The sequence below is a fragment of the mitochondrial genome of Siphateles boraxobius (genome assembly GCF_051911475.1).
Source record: "Siphateles boraxobius voucher OS 2009-IC-003 18057 mitochondrion, complete genome".
Taxonomy (NCBI): Eukaryota; Metazoa; Chordata; class Actinopteri; order Cypriniformes; family Leuciscidae; genus Siphateles; species Siphateles boraxobius.
This window is the reverse complement of record NC_066714.1, coordinates 1-16,048: the sequence shown is the minus strand read 5'-3', so window position 1 is coordinate 16,048 and position 16,048 is coordinate 1. Positions and strand designations below refer to the sequence as shown.

Sequence of the window (16,048 nt, the reverse complement as noted above, 5' to 3'; positions counted from 1 at the left end):
TATAATTATGGACCTGAAATAGGAACCAGATGCAAGGAATAATTCACAGTGTGCTACCCCCACATTTTGTGTCCCTGATTCTATCATTAATAGTATGCCTTATATGAACCGGTTGGTGGTCTCTTACTACATTAATATGATTAAACTAAACCTTAGTTGTTTATTTCAAGGAAAGTTTTGAGAGCCATATGTAGGGGAAAAACCTATTTCCCAGCTTAAAATAAATTATTTGTGAGTTTTAACGATTTGGGTATGTACGTCTTGGACGTTAGTACTTGCTTTTAGGTTAATATAAATGAATGGTGATAATACATATATATGTACTAACACAGTACATAAATATATATCATGCAGCAACCATATAGGTTACTACCAGAAGATAGTTTAACTTAGAATTCTGGCTTTGGGAGCCAGGGGTGGGAGTTAAAATCTCCTTTTTCTGGGCACTAGGAGGGGGTTTAACCCTCGATCTTCGGATTACAAGACCGATGCTTTTAGGCTAAGCTACTAGGGCAAGCTCATTTCAGTGCTTTGTTTTCTACTCATCCTGCTAGTGGGACAAGAATGAGGAAAAGTGCAAAGTATAGAATTGATGCTGCTTGGCCAATAACAATATATGGGTGTTCTACAGGTATGCCCCCAATTCATGTTAAAATTAGTATATCTGCCACTAGAGTTCAGAATAGGAATTGGGTCACGGGGCGGAAGGTTAGTCCTCGTTGTTTTGAGGTGTGTAGAACTGGCACGACTAGTAATACAAGAATACTAAACAGTAGTGCTAGGACCCCTCCTAGTTTATTGGGAATAGATCGTAGGATGGCGTAGGCAAATAAGAAATATCATTCGGGCTGGATATGTGGGGGAGTGACTAGGGGGTTTGCTGGAATAAAATTTTCCGAGTCACCTAATAGGTTGGGGGAGAATAATGCTAATGATGTAAGGGCTAGTAGTATTAGCACGAAGCCAAGAAGGTCCTTGTATGAGAAGTATGGATGGAAAGAAACTTTATCCGCATCAGAGTTCAGCCCGGCCGGGTTGTTTGAGCCGGTCTCGTGTAGAAATAGTAAGTGTAGGATGGTCGCGCCGGCGATAACAAAAGGCAGGAGGAAATGGAAGGCGAAGAATCGTGTTAGCGTTGCGTTGTCTACTGAGAAGCCTCCTCAAATTCATTGAACAAGAGTGTCTCCTATATAAGGGACTGCTGATAGTAGATTTGTAATTACTGTGGCGCCTCAAAAAGATATTTGGCCTCATGGAAGTACGTAGCCCACGAAGGCGGTTATTATAACTAAAAGGAGTAGGACGACACCAATATTTCAGGTTTCTTTATAAAGATATGACCCGTAATATAGGCCTCGGGCAATGTGTATGTAAATACAGATGAAGAAGAAGGATGCTCCATTAGCGTGTAGGCTTCGGATGAGTCAGCCATAATTTACGTCTCGGCAGATGTGGGCGACTGATGAGAATGCGGTTGAGATATCAGAGGTGTAGTGCATGGCTAAAAATAACCCGGTCAGAATTTGGGTAATTAAACATAATCCTAGGAGGGACCCAAAGTTTCATATTACTGAGATATTAGAGGGCGTCGGGAGATCAACTAGTGCATCGTTGGCGATTTTTATTAGCGGATGAGTTTTTCGTAGGCTTGCCATTATTGTTCCTGTAGTTGAATTACAACGGTGGTTCTTCAAGTCATTGGTCTCGGTTAAAGTCTGAGCAGGAATTATGACCTATCTTGTGTTTTTATTACTAGTAGCTTTAATTGTAGGGTTGATTGCTGTTGCGTCTAACCCTACGCCCTATTTTGCTGCCTTAGGTTTGGTAGTGGCGGCGGGGGTCGGATGCGGGGTATTAGTGGGTTGCGGGGGGTCTTTTCTATCCCTCGTTCTTTTCTTGATCTATCTAGGGGGGATGCTTGTGGTGTTTGCCTACTCGGCAGCTTTAGCCGCTGAGCCTTTCCCAGAGGCTTGGGGGAGTCGTTCGGTGGCTGGGTACGTCTTAACTTACGCGGTGGGCGTTATTTTGATAGCTGGATTATTCTGAGGGGAGTGACATGAAGGTTCTTGAGTAATTATTGACGGGTTAAAAGAATTTTCCACACTACGGGGGGATGTTGGTGGGGTAGCTGTAATATATTCTTCTGGGGGTGCAATATTAGTTATTTGCGCTTGGGTGCTACTTTTAACGTTGCTTGTGGTGTTGGAGCTTACCCGAGGTTTGAGTCGTGGCAGCCTCCGGGCAGTTTAAATAAGAACTAAGAGGATTGCTAAGGTTGTGGTTAAAAGGAAGACGGTTAAATATGTTTTAATTATGCCTAGTTGAATATCATTCAGCATTTTTGCCATTGTAATTTGAGCGAGTGTTAATCCTTTTGGTCCTGCAGTCTGAAACCATGTTTGGTCAAGTTTCGTGGCGGCCGACTGTCCTAAGACCAGGTTGGCCTTCGGGGAGAGCCGGTGAATTAGTGCAGGGAAATAGCCGAGCATGTTTGAAAAGTGGTGTGCAGGGATTGTGGGAATAACTTTAACTTGTTTACTAGTTATGGATGCAAGTTCCATGGCAACTAGGAGCCCTACAATAGTTACAATAAGGGCTGCTAATTTAAGGGTAACGGGTATTGTTATAACAGGCGTTTTTAAGGGGAGAAAATTATATGTAATGATAAGTCCTGCAACAATACTTCCTCAAGCAAGTCGCTTGATAGGGTTAATTACTAAAGGGTTGTTTTCGTTGATTGGGGATAATGGCAAAAATCGAGGGGATCCCATGGTTACAAAGTATACGACCCGGAAGCTGTATACTGCGGTAAATGAGGTGGCAATTAGTGTTAGGGTTAAGGCTCAGGCGTTAAGATAAGAGGTGTTTAGGGCTTCAATAATGGCATCTTTCGAAAAGAACCCGGCTAGAAATGGAGTGCCTGTCAGTGCAAGGCTACCAATTGTAAGGTAGGTTGAGGTGGCGGGTATAAGCTTGTGGAGTCCTCCTATTTTCCGAATGTCTTGTTCGTCATTTAGGCTGTGAATAATTGATCCGGAGCACAAAAACAATATGGCCTTAAAGAACGCGTGTGTGCAGATGTGAAGAAATGCCAGCTGTGGCTGATTTAGGCCAATTGTAACCATCATTAGTCCGAGTTGACTTGATGTTGAAAAAGCTACAATCTTCTTGATGTCATTTTGGGTTAGGGCACAAGTGGCTGTGAATAAAGTGGTTAGTGCGCCTAGGCATAGGCAAATTGTTAGGGCTAGCTTGTTATTTTCCATAAGGGGGTGAAGGCGAATTAATAAGAAGATTCCGGCAACAACTATGGTACTAGAGTGAAGTAGGGCAGATACTGGTGTGGGGCCCTCTATGGCAGAAGGGAGCCAGGGATGTAGGCCGAATTGGGCCGATTTTCCTGTTGCTGCTAGAATGAGTCCGACTAGGGGGATTGTTATGTCAAAGTTTTTTGATAGAAAGAATATTTGCTGGATTTCTCAAGAGTTTAGGTTGATCGCGAATCAGGCCATGGCTAAAATTAGGCCAATGTCCCCAACACGGTTATAGATGACTGCCTGGAGGGCGGCTGTGTTGGCGTCTGCCCGTCCGTGTCACCAGCCGATTAATAAAAAAGATATAATGCCTACCCCTTCTCATCCGATGAATAATTGAAATATATTATTAGCTGTGACTAGGGTAATTATGGCCACTAGGAATAAGAGTAGATACTTAAAGAACCGGTTTGTGTACGGGTCTGAATGTATATATCATAATGCGAACTCTAAAATTGATCAGGTAACGTATAGGGCAATTGGAGTAAAAATAAGGGAATAGTGGTCAAATTTAAAGCTGATATTTGCGTCGAATACTTGTGTGTTTATTCATTGCCAGTTTGTGGTAACGCTTTCTACCCCTTGGTCAAGGAAGATTATAAGTGGTAGCAGGCTAATGAAAAATGCGGTGCTAACGGCAGTCTTAACATGTGTATCTGCTCATTCTGGTTTTTGGGGCTGTGGGTTTAGTGTCATTAGTAGAGGGAAAACAAGGACTGCGAGGACTAAGATAAGTGAGGATGATATAATTAGGGCTACCGAGTTCATAGTTCCCGCTTGGATTTGCACCAAGAGTCTTTGGTTCCTAAGACCAATGGATGAACTATTATCCTTCAGGAGCGTAAGGAAGCCGAGGATTTTAACCTCGGTGCATAAGGATTAGCAGTACTTACTGATGTCTGTCCTTCCTTGGTGAGTAAGGGGGTTTTAACCCCCGTCTTTAGAATCACAATCTAATATTTTAATTAAACTATACTTACTAGTAGCACCAGCCTCATATGAGTTCAGGCTTTGTCATAAGTAGAACTACCGGAATTAGGTGGAGGGCTATCAATAGATGTTCTCGGGTGTGAAAGGGGGGCAGTTCTGTAATATGGCTTGGTGCCGGGCCGCGCTGAGATATTAAGAATAAATAAAGGGAGTAGCTTGCGGTAATCAGTGTGCCTAACCCTGTAAGTGCAATGGTTCAGGGGGATCAGTTAAATAGAGTTGTAATAATTATGAGTTCTCCTATTAGGTTAGGTAGGGGTGGTAATGCTAGGTTAGCGAGGTTAGCAATAAACCATCATACTGCCGTTAGTGGAAAGATTACCTGTAGGCCTCGAGCAAGAATTATGGTGCGACTATGTGTTCGCTCATATGCGGTGTTGGCTAGGCAAAATAATATAGATGATACTAGGCCGTGGGCAATTATTAAAATGATTGCCCCTGAGAAACCTCAAGGAGTCTGAATTAAAATACCCCCCGCTACGAGTCCCATATGGCTTACAGATGAGTAGGCAATCAGTGATTTAAGGTCTGTCTGCCGTAAACAAATAGATCCGGTCATGATAATACCCCACAGTGCTAAAATAATAAAAGGATAGATTAATTCTTTAGAGAGTGGGTCTAATATAATTATAACTCGTATTATTCCATAGCCCCCGAGTTTAAGTAGAACAGCCGCTAGTACTATAGACCCTGCAATAGGGGCCTCTACGTGTGCTTTTGGCAGTCACAAATGTACTCCATACAGGGGTATTTTTACTAGAAAGGCAATTAAACAAGCTGCCCATCAGATTTTGTGGCCCCAGGAGTCAAGTAATAGCGGTTGAGCGTACTGAATTACTAATATGGATAAAGTCCCCGTGGATTGCTGGAGGAGAAGTAGAGCAACTAAGAGGGGTAGGGAGCCTGCTAAGGTATAAAATAGAAAATAGGTGCCTGCGCTGAGGCGCTCGGTCTGATTACCCCATCGGGTAATAATAATAAGGGTTGGGATAAGCGTAGCTTCAAACATAATATAGAATATGATGATTTCTGTGGCGCCGAATGCCATGATTAGGAAAGTTTGGAGCGAGGCAAGAAGTATAATATAGAGGCGTTGCCGGCTAATTGGCTCAGGGTTAACGTGATTCTGGCTGGCTAAGATTATTAAAGGGAGTAGTCAGCATGTTAACACCAGAAGGGGGGTAGAGAGAGGGTCTGTACCTAAATACAGGCCAGACGTGGCTCACCCAGTTTCTGATGTCCATGTAAGTCATGAGAGACTAATGAGCGCAATCAATAGGCTATGGGCCGTTGCGGCCGTTCATAACCATTTGGGAGGGGCTAATCAGATTGTTGGAAATAACATAATTGTGGGAACTAATACCTTTAGCATTGTAGAAGATTAAGGTTCTGCAGTCGGTCGGTGCCGTGAGTCCGGGCTGTGGCTACTAGGAGTGCAAGACCTGTGCTTGCCTCACAAGCGGAGAAAGCTAGAAGAAGTATAGGTGCAGTAGAGAAGCTTGTTGATTCAAATTGTATTGCTCATAAGGCTAGCGCAATAAATAATGAGAGCATTATCCCCTCTAGACATAGTAACGCGGAGAGAAGGTGTGTGCGATGAAATGCTAGTCCTATAAGCCCTAGAATAAATGCTGAGCTAAAACTAAAATGTACTGGTGTCATAAGGGAGTCATGGACTTAAACCACGATCTTCTGAGCCGAAATCAGAGGTCTTCTTTGGACTAACTCCCTATTCCGCTCATTCTAGGCCCCCCTGGGTTCATTCGTAAATTAGTCCGAGGGTTAGTAGAATTAAAACTGTGGTGGCTCAAAAGAATGTTCCGGTTGGATTGTGGAGTTGATCTCCTCAGGGCAGGGGGAGGAGGAGTGCGATTTCTAAGTCAAACAAAAGGAATAGGATTGCTACTAAGAAGAACCGGAGTGAGAAGGGTAGTCGGGCGGATCCTAATGGGTCAAAGCCGCATTCATAGGGTGAGAGCTTTTCTGCGTCCGGGTTTATCTGTGGCAGTCAGAAAGATACAACTGCTAAAATTGATGATAAGGCCATTGTAATGGCGAAGATAGTCGTAATTAGGTTCATTATCTTTCCCTGGGGTCTAACCAAGACTAAATGATTGGAAGTCATTTGTACTAACTTTAATACTAGAAAGATATGAGCCTCATCAATAGATTGATACGTAAAGGAATAGTCATACTACGTCAACGAAGTGTCAGTATCAGGCAGCGGCTTCAAAACCGAAGTGATGCTCAGATGTAAAGTGGTACTGAATTTGGCGGATAAAGCATACGGCCAGGAAGGTTGACCCAATAATAACATGGAGCCCGTGGAAGCCTGTGGCTACGAAGAATGTAGAGCCATATACTCCGTCCGCAATTGTAAAAGGCGCTTCGTAGTACTCTATTGCTTGAAGGGCAGTAAAGTAAAGTCCTAGGAGAATTGTAAGTGCTAGGGACTGAATAGCCTGTTTTCGTTCGCCTTCTATGATACTGTGATGTGCTCAGGTAACTGTTACGCCAGATGCTAGCAGTACGGCTGTATTAAGGAGGGGGACTTCAAATGGGTCAAGTGTGGTGACTCCTGTGGGAGGTCAGCATCCCCCAAGCTCAGGTGTTGGTGCCAAACTTGAGTGATAAAAGGCTCAAAAGAAGCCCAGAAAGAAGAATACTTCAGAAGTAATAAATAGGATTATTCCATAGCGTAGTCCTTTTTGTACAGGCGGGGTGTGATGACCCTGGAAAGTCCCCTCTCGAATTACATCACGTCATCATTGAAACATTGTAAGAAGCAGAAGAATAAGACCAAGGGTTATTAGTGTTACTGAGTGGAAGTGAAACCAGATTGCTAGGCCGGATGTTATTAGTAGAGCACCGACGGCTCCGGTTAGTGGTCATGGGCTTGGATCAACCATATGATATGCATGTGCTTGGTGGGCCATTAAACGTTTTCTTGTAAATAGAGGCTTAGGAGTAGTACGAATACGTAAGCTTGAATTATTGCCACTGCAACCTCTAGAAGGGTTAAGAGGAAGAGAACGGTGGCGGTTAGGATAGCCACTGTTGGTATTAAGGGCAATAGTACAAAGACAGCGGTGGCAATAAGTTGAATTAGTAGGTGGCCTGCAGTTAAGTTGGCGGTAAGTCGGACCCCTAATGCTAGCGGCCGGATGAACAGGCTAATTGTCTCAATAATAATCAACACAGGGATTAAGGGGATTGGGGTCCCCTCCGGCAGTAGATGGCCAAGAGCCACTGTTGGTTGATTTCGCATTCCAATAATTACTGTCGCAAGTCATAGCGGCACAGCAAGTCCTATATTCAGCGATAGTTGCGTTGTAGGGGTAAAGGTATATGGTAGGAGGCCTAGTATATTAATTGTAATAAGGAAAACTATCAAAGAGGCGAGTAGCAGGGCCCATTTATGTCCTCCTGTATTTAGTGGCATTATTAGTTGATTGGTAAATCGGTTAATAAATCATGTTTGAATAGTAATGAGTCGGTTATTTACCCACCGGGACGGAGGGGTTGGGAATAATACTCAGGGAAGTGCAATTGCAATGGCAATAAGTGGAATTCCTAGAAAGGATGGGCTTGCGAATTGATCAAAAAAGCTTACTATCATGGTCAGTTTCAGGGCTCAGTTTTATGTTTCTCTTCACTTATTGGGGCTGGTTCATTTGGTGTTGTGTGGTTCAGGACTTTGGTCGGAATAATGGTAAGGAAAACGACCCATGAAAATACTAGAATTGCGAATCAGGGGCTGGGGTTAAGTTGAGGCATTTCACTAGAGGTGGTCGGTAGTCACCAAACTTTGGCTTAAAAGGCCAACGCTTTGTCCAATAATTAGCTTTCTAGTGAGGCGTCTTCTAGTATTAATGAGGATCAGCTTTCAAAGTGTTCTAGTGGGACGGCTTCAACTACAATAGGCATAAAGCTATGATTGGCCCCACAGATTTCAGAGCACTGTCCATAAAACACACCTGGGCGTGAGGCGATAAAGGCAGTTTGGTTTAATCGTCCTGGAACTGCGTCTATTTTTACACCTAAAGATGGGACGGCTCAAGAATGCAATACGTCTTCGGCCGATACGAGCACACGAACTGGTGACTCTATTGGAACTACTATTCGGTGGTCTGTTTCTAGGAGCCGGAATTGACCTGGTGTGAGGTCTTGGGTTGGGATTATGTAGGAGTCAAAGCCTAGGTCTTCGTAATCCGTATATTCATAGCTTCAGTACCATTGGTGTCCTATAGCTTTAATCGTTAGGTGGGGATCATTAATTTCGTCTATAAGATATAAAATACGAAGTGAGGGGAGGGCAATTAAAACCAGAATAACAGCCGGTAGAACCGTTCATACAATTTCGATTTCTTGAGAATCTAAAATGTATTTATTCGTAAGCTTAGTTGAGACCATTGCAACAATAATGTAGAGTACTAGAGTGCTAATTAGAAAGACAATTATTAGGGTGTGGTCGTGGAAGTGAAGAAGTTCTTCTATAACGGGTGATGCCGCGTCTTGGAATCCTAGTTGTGTGGGATGTGCCATTAAGTTCTGATTTAAGACATGCTGGGATTTAACCAGCAATTTCACCTCGACAAGGTGATGTAATATTCATATTTTACTAATATCTCTAAAAGAAAGTGACAGAGTGGTTATGTGGCTGGCTTGAAACCAGTACATGGGGGTTCAATTCCTCCCTTTCTCGTTAGTTTGATTGAACTTGCACAAATGCTGGCTCCTCAAATGTGTGATATGGTGGGGGACAACCGTGGAGTCATTCTACATTTGTTGTAGTTAGTTCTACTGAGGATACTTCTCGTTTGGCAGCAAAGGCTTCTCATAAGATAAATAGAAACATGATTACTGCTACCAATGAAATAAGTGACCCAATAGATGATACTGTATTTCATAGGGCATAGGCGTCCGGGTAATCAGAGTATCGCCGTGGCATACCTGCTAGGCCTAGGAAGTGTTGTGGGAAAAATGTCAGGTTGACACCAATAAATATTACCCCAAAATGGATTTTTGTTCAAGTATCATTTAGGGTATACCCTGAAAATAAAGGAAACCAGTGAACGAAAGCTGCCATGATGGCAAATACAGCTCCTATTGATAATACATAATGGAAGTGGGCAACAACGTAGTAGGTATCATGAAGAACAATATCAAGGGATGAATTAGCTAGAACGATTCCTGTTAGTCCTCCGACCGTGAAAAGGAAAATAAAGCCCAAGGCTCATAGTATAGGGGTCTCTCATTTAATAGAGCCTCCGTGGAGTGTAGCAAGTCAGCTAAATACCTTTACACCGGTTGGGATAGCAATAATTATTGTTGCAGATGTGAAGTAGGCACGGGTGTCTACGTCTATTCCAACAGTGAATATGTGATGGGCTCAGACGATAAACCCAAGAAGGCCAATGGCCATCATGGCTCAAACTATTCCCATATAACCAAATGGTTCTTTTTTACCGGCATAATAGGCTACGACATGTGAAATAATACCAAATCCGGGTAAAATTAAAATATAGACCTCTGGGTGGCCAAAGAATCAGAACAGGTGTTGATATAAGATTGGATCTCCTCCTCCTGCCGGGTCAAAGAAGGTGGTGTTAAGATTTCGATCTGTAAGAAGCATTGTAATTCCGGCGGCTAGAACTGGTAGTGATAAGAGAAGAAGAACGGCTGTCACAAGTACGGCTCAAACGAAGAGGGGTGTTTGATATTGGGAGATAGCTGGGGGTTTTATGTTAATAATTGTGGTAATAAAGTTTACTGCCCCTAAGATTGATGAAACACCTGCTAGGTGCAGTGAGAAGATTGTTAGATCAACTGATGCCCCCGCGTGGGCCAAGTTGCCTGCGAGTGGGGGGTATACTGTTCACCCTGTCCCAGCTCCGGCCTCAACACCAGAAGAGGCTAGCAATAGGAGGAACGATGGAGGAAGAAGTCAGAAGCTTATATTATTTATGCGCGGGAATGCTATGTCAGGTGCACCAATCATTAGGGGGACGAGTCAATTCCCGAACCCCCCGATAAGAATTGGCATTACTATAAAGAAAATTATTACGAAGGCATGAGCGGTAACAATAACATTATAAATTTGGTCATCACCTAGGAGTGATCCGGGTTGGCTTAATTCAGCCCGAATAAGGAGGCTTAAAGCGGTTCCCACCATTCCTGCTCAGGCACCAAATACAAGATAGAGGGTACCAATGTCTTTGTGATTTGTAGAAAAGAATCAGCGTGTAATTGCCACAGGTAGGGTAGCCGAGCGTCCAGGCGGTGGGTTGTAGCCCCGAAGACAGAGGTTTAAGTCCTCTCCCTATCAAAGCCTCGTGGTGAAGTATCACGTTGGATTGCAAATCCAGAAACGCAGAATAACCCCTGCCGGGGCTTTTCCCGCCTTACTAGGCCGCGGCGGGAAAAGTAGATGGATGCTCGCTGGCTTGAGCGCTTAGCTGTTAACTAAGAGTTTGTAGGATCGAGGCCTTCCCATCTAGAAAGGCCTTAGTTTAACAAAAACATTTGATTTGCAATTAGAAAATGCAAGATAAACTCTTGTAGGTCTTATCAGGGGCTAGAAGATTTTCACTTCTGCTTAGAGCTTTGAAGGCTCTTGGTCTAATGCTATCCTAAGCCCCTAGGTGATTAGCATTACAATAGCTGGGGTTATGGGGAGAAGGCCCAGTGCTAACGTGGTAGTTAGGGCTAAAGGGAGGGAGGCTTGGGTTGTCCGAACCCGCCAGGGGGTGGTTGAATTAATGGTGTTAGGGGAAATAGTAAGTGCTATTGCATAGCAGAGCCGCAGGTAGAAGTAGAGGCTGAGGAGGGCTGCGAGAGCTATAATTGTGGCGGTAAGGGGGAGGTCTTGTTTTGCCAACTCCTGTAAGATAAGTCACTTTGGTATGAACCCAGTAAGGGGAGGCAGGCCTCCTAATGACAACAATACCAAGGGAGTGGTTGCTGCTAAGATAGGGTTTTTTGATCAGACAGTTGCGAGGGTGTTAATCTTTGTGGCGGAGGAGACTTTTAGGGTAAGGAAGGCTGCGGATGTTATAAAAATATAGGTTAGTAGCGCAAGAAGGGTGAGCTGTGGGGCGTATTGGAGAACAATAATCATTCAGCCCATGTGCGCGATTGAGGAGTAGGCTAGAATTTTCCGAAGCTGAGTCTGGTTTAGTCCCCCTCAACCGCCAATTAGCGTGGATAAAAGGCCTAGGGCAGTCAGCAGTAGGGGGTCAATAGCCTGGGCTGTTTGAATAATAAGGGCAAGAGGGGCAAGCTTTTGTCAGGTGGATAAAATTAGTCCGGTCAAAAGATCTAGTCCTTGTATAACTTCAGGTATTCAGAAGTGTATAGGTGCTAGTCCAATTTTAAGTGCTAGGGCAGCAATAACTATTGCGCTGGCAATGGGATTTGATATATTATTTATATCTCAGCTCCCTGTAATTCAGGCATTTGTTATACTCGCAAACAGAATTATAGCTGCCGCGGTGGCTTGGGTTAGAAAGTATTTTGTGGTCGCCTCTACCGCACGGGGGTGGTGGTGCTGTGCCATCAAGGGAATAATTGCTAAGGTATTAATCTCTAGCCCTATTCAAGCCAGCAGTCAGTGGGAGCTGGCAAAGGTTAGGGTGGTTCCCAGCCCCAAGCTTGATAGCAGGGTCATAAGTACGTAGGGGTTCATTGATAGAGGAGGGATTTTAACCGTCATGTTCGGGGTATGGGCCCGAAAGCTTAATTAGCTGACCCTATCTTAGAGAGTGGTGTAGAGGAAGCACTAAGAGTTTTGATCTCTTGGGCATGGGTTCGACTCCCTTCTTTCTAAGAACTGAGGGGATTTTAGCCCCTATTAGCCACTCTATCAAAGTGGTCCCTAGGCATTCGGGCACAGTTCCTAAGCTAGAGTTGTGGTGGAAGGCCCGCTAGTGCAATAGGAAGAGAGATGTGTCATAATACAAGGGCCAGTGTTAGAGGGAGAAAATTCTTTCATACCAGATGCATGAGCTGGTCGTACCGAAATCGTGGGTAAGAAGCTCGGACCCAGAGGAATACCACAGATAATAGTGAGGCCTTAATTATTAGGCCAACTGTTGCCAGTTCTGGCACGCCTGGAAAATGCGATGTCCCTATAAATAACACGGCGGACAGAGTGTTTATTAATAAAATGTTTGCGTACTCGGCCAGGAAAAACAAAGCAAAGGGCCCCCCTGCATATTCTACGTTGAAGCCTGATACAAGTTCTGATTCACCTTCTGTTAAATCAAAGGGCGCGCGGTTAGTTTCTGCTAGGGTTGAGATGTATCATATTGCGGCGAGGGGTCATGCAGGGGCTAATAGTCAGATACTCTCTTGTGCCGTGTTAAAAGTCTGAAGAGTGTAGCCACCAGAAAAGACAATTACTGAGAGGAGAATAAGTCCGAGACTTACCTCATATGAAATTGTTTGGGCGACTGCCCGGAGGGCGCCAATTAGTGCATATTTTGAATTTGATGCTCAGCCGGACCCAAGAATAGAGTACACTGCAAGGCTTGACAGGGCTAAAATAAACAGGACCCCTAAGTTAAGGTCAATGACGGGGTAAGGCATGGGCATGGGTGCTCATAGTGTCATGGCTAGAGTTAGTGCAAGAACAGGGGTGGCTAAAAATAAAAAGGGGGAGGAGGTAGAGGGGCGGATGGGCTCTTTAATAAAAAGTTTTAACCCGTCGGCGATGGGTTGTAATAACCCATAAGGTCCAACCACATTAGGCCCTTTGCGTAACTGTATATACCCTAGTACCTTTCGTTCTAGAAGGGTTAGGAAGGCCACGGCCAATAGGACGGGCACAATATAGGCAAGGGGGTTAACTAGATGGGTCATCAGGGTGTTTAGCATGAACTGGGAAGAGGACTTGAACCTCTGATTTAAAGGGCTTAGGCCTTTCGCAATTTACCATGCTCTGCCACCCCAGTATGTCCTTATCTTGAACGGCAGGGGTTTTGGCCCTCCCTTTACTTAATTTATTTGTTTTCATTAATTTGGGGCGGGGCGTGCCTTAAGCATGGGCCCCTCTTTTCCAATCCTTTCGTACTAGGAAAAGTAGCGTTACAGATAGAAACTGACCTGGATTACTCCGGTCTGAACTCAGATCACGTAGGACTTTAATCGTTGAACAAACGAACCCTTAATAGCGGCTGCACCATTAGGATGTCCTGATCCAACATCGAGGTCGTAAACCCCCTCGTCGATATGGACTCTGGGAGGGGATTGCGCTGTTATCCCTAGGGTAACTTGGTTCGTTGATCGGCCAATATGGTCGGATCATTTTTGGTCAGATATTCTGCGGCTTGTAGATGTCTCTATTAGCTTTAGGGGTTTGGCCCAGTCCACTCGGAGGCTTGTCTCTCCTCCGCGGTCGCCCCAACCGAAGGTAAAATTTCATATATCACTAAGTTCTCACTTTTTATGGAGTTGTTTAACGTGCTTAAATTTGTACCTTAAGCTCCAAAGGGTCTTCTCGTCTTGTATTGTCACACCCGCTTCTGCACGGATAGATCAATTTCACTGACTTGATAGGGGAGACAGTTAAGCCCTCGTCTAGCCATTCATACAGGTCTCTATTTAAGAGACAAGTGATTGCGCTACCTTTGCACGGTCAAAATACCGCGGCCGTTGAACCCGTAGTCACTGGGCAGGCTGGACCTCCTATACTCAATTTAGTTGCAGGAGGCGATGTTTTTGGTAAACAGGCGAGGCTTGTGTTTGCCGAGTTCCTTCCCCATCCTTTAGTCTTTCCTTTATAAAATAGCACTCCAGTGTGGGGTTAACGATTTGTTTAATTGTGGCCTTTTCTTGAAGTTTTTGTTATCCACATTGCCCTCTTGGGTTGGGTTCGTTAAGTTCCAGCGGCTTGTCCGATCTGGTTTACACTTGTGCGAGGAGAAGCGCAGGTCTTCTTGTTACTCATTTTAGCATAATCTCTTCCATGTAGGCATGGGTTGATCTGATATAAGTAGGGGAATTAGATTTTTTATCGGTATAATAAACTCCTTTCTGTCTGAGCTTTAACGCTTTCTATTTAGATGGCTGCTTTTAGGCCCACTAAAACAGTGTGTTTTATGTATTATGATCTTTATCCTCCTGTAAAGGTTGTATCCTTTGTTAAAAGGGCTGTACCCCTTTCAACTAACTCTCATGTGTTTCCCTCAGTGTCCTAATAATGTATATGCTGATTTGGGGTGCATGAGGCTGAACTTCTATCCACTTCTCAGATAACCAGCTATCACCAGGTTCGGTAGGTCTGTCACTTCTACCCGGAGCTCTTCCCACTCTTTTGCCACAGAGACGGGTTAGCCCTAAATAATATAGGCTGTCTCGGGGTAGCTCACCTGGTTTCGGGATTTCAAACTAAAGGTCTCTTCGCTTGAGGGTGCTGGCTAAATCATGATGCAAAAGGTACAAGGTTTAGTCTTTGTTTTTTAGTGCTTATATGGGTTGTTTCATTTCTCTTTCAGCTTTCCCTTGCGGTACTTTCTCTATCGCTTTAGGTTGAACCTTTTCCGTCTCCCGTACTTAGGTAAAAAAATGGTTTAGTTTATGGTGTTAGGCCATGTTCTGTTATGAATATTGTTAAATTATATTATTAATCAAGCTAGCTGTTTGGCTCAGGGTGATCCAACTTGCATGGATGTCTTCTCGGTGTAAGTGAGATGCTTAACTAACTCAGCCACACCCTGAATTTAATCCAAGTGCACCTTCCGGTACACTTACCATGTTACGACTTGCCTCCCCTTGTCAGCGCTTTGGTGTTATTTATCTTCATTGCATTTCGACAGGGGAGAGTGACGGGCGGTGTGTACGCGCCTCAGAGCCGGGTTCAAAAGGACACGCTGTTTCCTTTTTACTACTAAATCCTCCTTCAAGCACCATTTCATGTTGCATATCCGTAGTGTTCTATGATAGAAAATGTAGCCCATTTCTTCCCGCTTCGTACGCTACACCTCGACCTGACGTTCTGGGTTGTACCCATTTTGCTTACTTTTATTGCCTTCACAGGGTAAGCTGACGACGGCGGTATATAGGCTGGGGTGGCTAGAAGTGGTGAGGTTTAACGAGGGTTATCGGTTCTAGAACAGGCTCCTCTAGGGGGGTCTAAGGCACCGTCAGGTCCTTTGGGTTTCAAGCTAATGCTCGTAGTACCCGGGCGGACGTCTAATTGTAGTTGGACATCTAAGTTTATGGCTGAGCATAGTGGGGTATCTAATCCCAGTTTGTTTCTCAGCTTTCGTGGTGTCAGGTGGGCTTCTCTAAAGCTACTTTCGTATATTGGGCTTCGGACACCTAGAAGCGTATGACAGCCAAAGGGCCATTCGGCTTTATTATTTGCTTTCCTTAACCACCCTTTACGCCGTTATATCATCAACTAGGGCCTCTCGTTTAACCGCGGTGGCTGGCACGAGTTTTACCGGCCCTCTTAACCCTGACTGAGTCAAGTTTTCACTTATGGCTTAATATTTATCACTGCTGAATTCCCTTGGGGGTGTGGCTTGGCCAGGCGTCTTGGGCTAAAAACTTGTGCCTGATGCCCGCTCCTCGTCCCCGGGCAGGGGATTAAGGGCGTACTCACAGGACTGCGGAGACTTGCATGTGTAAGTTGGGTTAGAGCTGATAATAAGGTCAGGACCATGCCTTTGTGCACGCGGAGCTTCTCAGGGCCCATCTTAACATCTTCAGTGTTATGCTTTGTATTAAGCTACGCTAGC

General features: G+C 44.4%; 13 protein-coding genes and 24 non-coding genes across 37 annotated transcripts, besides 2 other annotated features; 9 read left to right on the top strand and 28 right to left on the bottom strand. All coding sequences in view use genetic code 2, as the record gives it.

Annotated features, from left to right (window-relative positions):
* Positions 1-326: part of a D loop (control region) that runs on past the window's edge.
* Positions 327-373: 47 nt separating this feature from the next.
* On the top strand, positions 374-443 carry ODE30_mgt22. Its single transcript has one exon. It is a non-coding gene; the product is annotated as a tRNA-Pro (tRNA).
* On the bottom strand, positions 443-514 carry ODE30_mgt21. The gene has a single exon. It is a non-coding gene; the product is annotated as a tRNA-Thr (tRNA).
* On the bottom strand, positions 515-1,655 carry CYTB (cytochrome b). The gene has a single exon. A coding segment is annotated over exon 1 (1,141 nt).
* Positions 1,656-1,659: 4 nt separating this feature from the next.
* Positions 1,660-1,728, top strand: ODE30_mgt20. Its single transcript has one exon. It is a non-coding gene; the product is annotated as a tRNA-Glu (tRNA).
* ND6 (NADH dehydrogenase subunit 6) lies at positions 1,729-2,250 on the top strand. Its single transcript has one exon. The coding sequence runs from the start codon at positions 1,729-1,731 to the stop codon at positions 2,248-2,250; it is 522 nt and encodes a 173-aa protein (YP_010491954.1).
* ND5 (NADH dehydrogenase subunit 5) lies at positions 2,247-4,082 on the bottom strand. Its single transcript has one exon. The coding sequence runs from the start codon at positions 4,080-4,082 to the stop codon at positions 2,247-2,249; it is 1,836 nt and encodes a 611-aa protein (YP_010491953.1).
* On the bottom strand, positions 4,083-4,155 carry ODE30_mgt19. The gene has a single exon. It is a non-coding gene; the product is annotated as a tRNA-Leu (tRNA).
* A 1-nt stretch (position 4,156) lies between these two features.
* ODE30_mgt18 lies at positions 4,157-4,225 on the bottom strand. Its single transcript has one exon. It is a non-coding gene; the product is annotated as a tRNA-Ser (tRNA).
* ODE30_mgt17 lies at positions 4,226-4,294 on the bottom strand. Its single transcript has one exon. It is a non-coding gene; the product is annotated as a tRNA-His (tRNA).
* On the bottom strand, positions 4,295-5,676 carry ND4 (NADH dehydrogenase subunit 4). The gene has a single exon. A coding segment is annotated over exon 1 (1,382 nt).
* Positions 5,670-5,966, bottom strand: ND4L (NADH dehydrogenase subunit 4L). Its single transcript has one exon. The coding sequence runs from the start codon at positions 5,964-5,966 to the stop codon at positions 5,670-5,672; it is 297 nt and encodes a 98-aa protein (YP_010491951.1).
* ODE30_mgt16 lies at positions 5,967-6,035 on the bottom strand. The gene has a single exon. It is a non-coding gene; the product is annotated as a tRNA-Arg (tRNA).
* On the bottom strand, positions 6,036-6,384 carry ND3 (NADH dehydrogenase subunit 3). The gene has a single exon. A coding segment is annotated over exon 1 (349 nt).
* Positions 6,385-6,456, bottom strand: ODE30_mgt15. Its single transcript has one exon. It is a non-coding gene; the product is annotated as a tRNA-Gly (tRNA).
* On the bottom strand, positions 6,456-7,240 carry COX3 (cytochrome c oxidase subunit III). The gene has a single exon. A coding segment is annotated over exon 1 (785 nt).
* Positions 7,240-7,923, bottom strand: ATP6 (ATP synthase F0 subunit 6). Its single transcript has one exon. The coding sequence runs from the start codon at positions 7,921-7,923 to the stop codon at positions 7,240-7,242; it is 684 nt and encodes a 227-aa protein (YP_010491948.1).
* Positions 7,917-8,081, bottom strand: ATP8 (ATP synthase F0 subunit 8). The gene has a single exon. The coding sequence runs from the start codon at positions 8,079-8,081 to the stop codon at positions 7,917-7,919; it is 165 nt and encodes a 54-aa protein (YP_010491947.1).
* A 1-nt stretch (position 8,082) lies between these two features.
* ODE30_mgt14 lies at positions 8,083-8,158 on the bottom strand. The gene has a single exon. It is a non-coding gene; the product is annotated as a tRNA-Lys (tRNA).
* COX2 (cytochrome c oxidase subunit II) lies at positions 8,159-8,849 on the bottom strand. Its single transcript has one exon. A coding segment is annotated over exon 1 (691 nt).
* Positions 8,850-8,861: 12 nt separating this feature from the next.
* Positions 8,862-8,935, bottom strand: ODE30_mgt13. The gene has a single exon. It is a non-coding gene; the product is annotated as a tRNA-Asp (tRNA).
* Positions 8,936-8,938: 3 nt separating this feature from the next.
* ODE30_mgt12 lies at positions 8,939-9,009 on the top strand. The gene has a single exon. It is a non-coding gene; the product is annotated as a tRNA-Ser (tRNA).
* Positions 9,010-10,560, bottom strand: COX1 (cytochrome c oxidase subunit I). Its single transcript has one exon. It carries the CDS (start codon positions 10,558-10,560, stop codon positions 9,010-9,012), a length of 1,551 nt encoding a protein of 516 aa, YP_010491945.1.
* Position 10,561: 1 nt separating this feature from the next.
* ODE30_mgt11 lies at positions 10,562-10,632 on the top strand. The gene has a single exon. It is a non-coding gene; the product is annotated as a tRNA-Tyr (tRNA).
* Position 10,633: 1 nt separating this feature from the next.
* ODE30_mgt10 lies at positions 10,634-10,700 on the top strand. The gene has a single exon. It is a non-coding gene; the product is annotated as a tRNA-Cys (tRNA).
* Positions 10,700-10,729: an origin of replication (origin of L-strand replication).
* A 2-nt stretch (positions 10,730-10,731) lies between these two features.
* ODE30_mgt09 lies at positions 10,732-10,804 on the top strand. Its single transcript has one exon. It is a non-coding gene; the product is annotated as a tRNA-Asn (tRNA).
* Position 10,805: 1 nt separating this feature from the next.
* On the top strand, positions 10,806-10,874 carry ODE30_mgt08. The gene has a single exon. It is a non-coding gene; the product is annotated as a tRNA-Ala (tRNA).
* A 1-nt stretch (position 10,875) lies between these two features.
* ODE30_mgt07 lies at positions 10,876-10,946 on the bottom strand. Its single transcript has one exon. It is a non-coding gene; the product is annotated as a tRNA-Trp (tRNA).
* On the bottom strand, positions 10,947-11,991 carry ND2 (NADH dehydrogenase subunit 2). The gene has a single exon. A coding segment is annotated over exon 1 (1,045 nt).
* Positions 11,992-12,060, bottom strand: ODE30_mgt06. The gene has a single exon. It is a non-coding gene; the product is annotated as a tRNA-Met (tRNA).
* Position 12,061: 1 nt separating this feature from the next.
* Positions 12,062-12,132, top strand: ODE30_mgt05. The gene has a single exon. It is a non-coding gene; the product is annotated as a tRNA-Gln (tRNA).
* ODE30_mgt04 lies at positions 12,131-12,202 on the bottom strand. Its single transcript has one exon. It is a non-coding gene; the product is annotated as a tRNA-Ile (tRNA).
* A 4-nt stretch (positions 12,203-12,206) lies between these two features.
* Positions 12,207-13,181, bottom strand: ND1 (NADH dehydrogenase subunit 1). The gene has a single exon. The coding sequence runs from the start codon at positions 13,179-13,181 to the stop codon at positions 12,207-12,209; it is 975 nt and encodes a 324-aa protein (YP_010491943.1).
* Position 13,182: 1 nt separating this feature from the next.
* On the bottom strand, positions 13,183-13,258 carry ODE30_mgt03. The gene has a single exon. It is a non-coding gene; the product is annotated as a tRNA-Leu (tRNA).
* ODE30_mgr01 lies at positions 13,259-14,931 on the bottom strand. The gene has a single exon. It is a non-coding gene; the product is annotated as a 16S ribosomal RNA (ribosomal RNA).
* A 19-nt stretch (positions 14,932-14,950) lies between these two features.
* Positions 14,951-15,022, bottom strand: ODE30_mgt02. Its single transcript has one exon. It is a non-coding gene; the product is annotated as a tRNA-Val (tRNA).
* Positions 15,023-15,024: 2 nt separating this feature from the next.
* On the bottom strand, positions 15,025-15,979 carry ODE30_mgr02. Its single transcript has one exon. It is a non-coding gene; the product is annotated as a 12S ribosomal RNA (ribosomal RNA).
* On the bottom strand, positions 15,980-16,048 carry ODE30_mgt01. Its single transcript has one exon. It is a non-coding gene; the product is annotated as a tRNA-Phe (tRNA).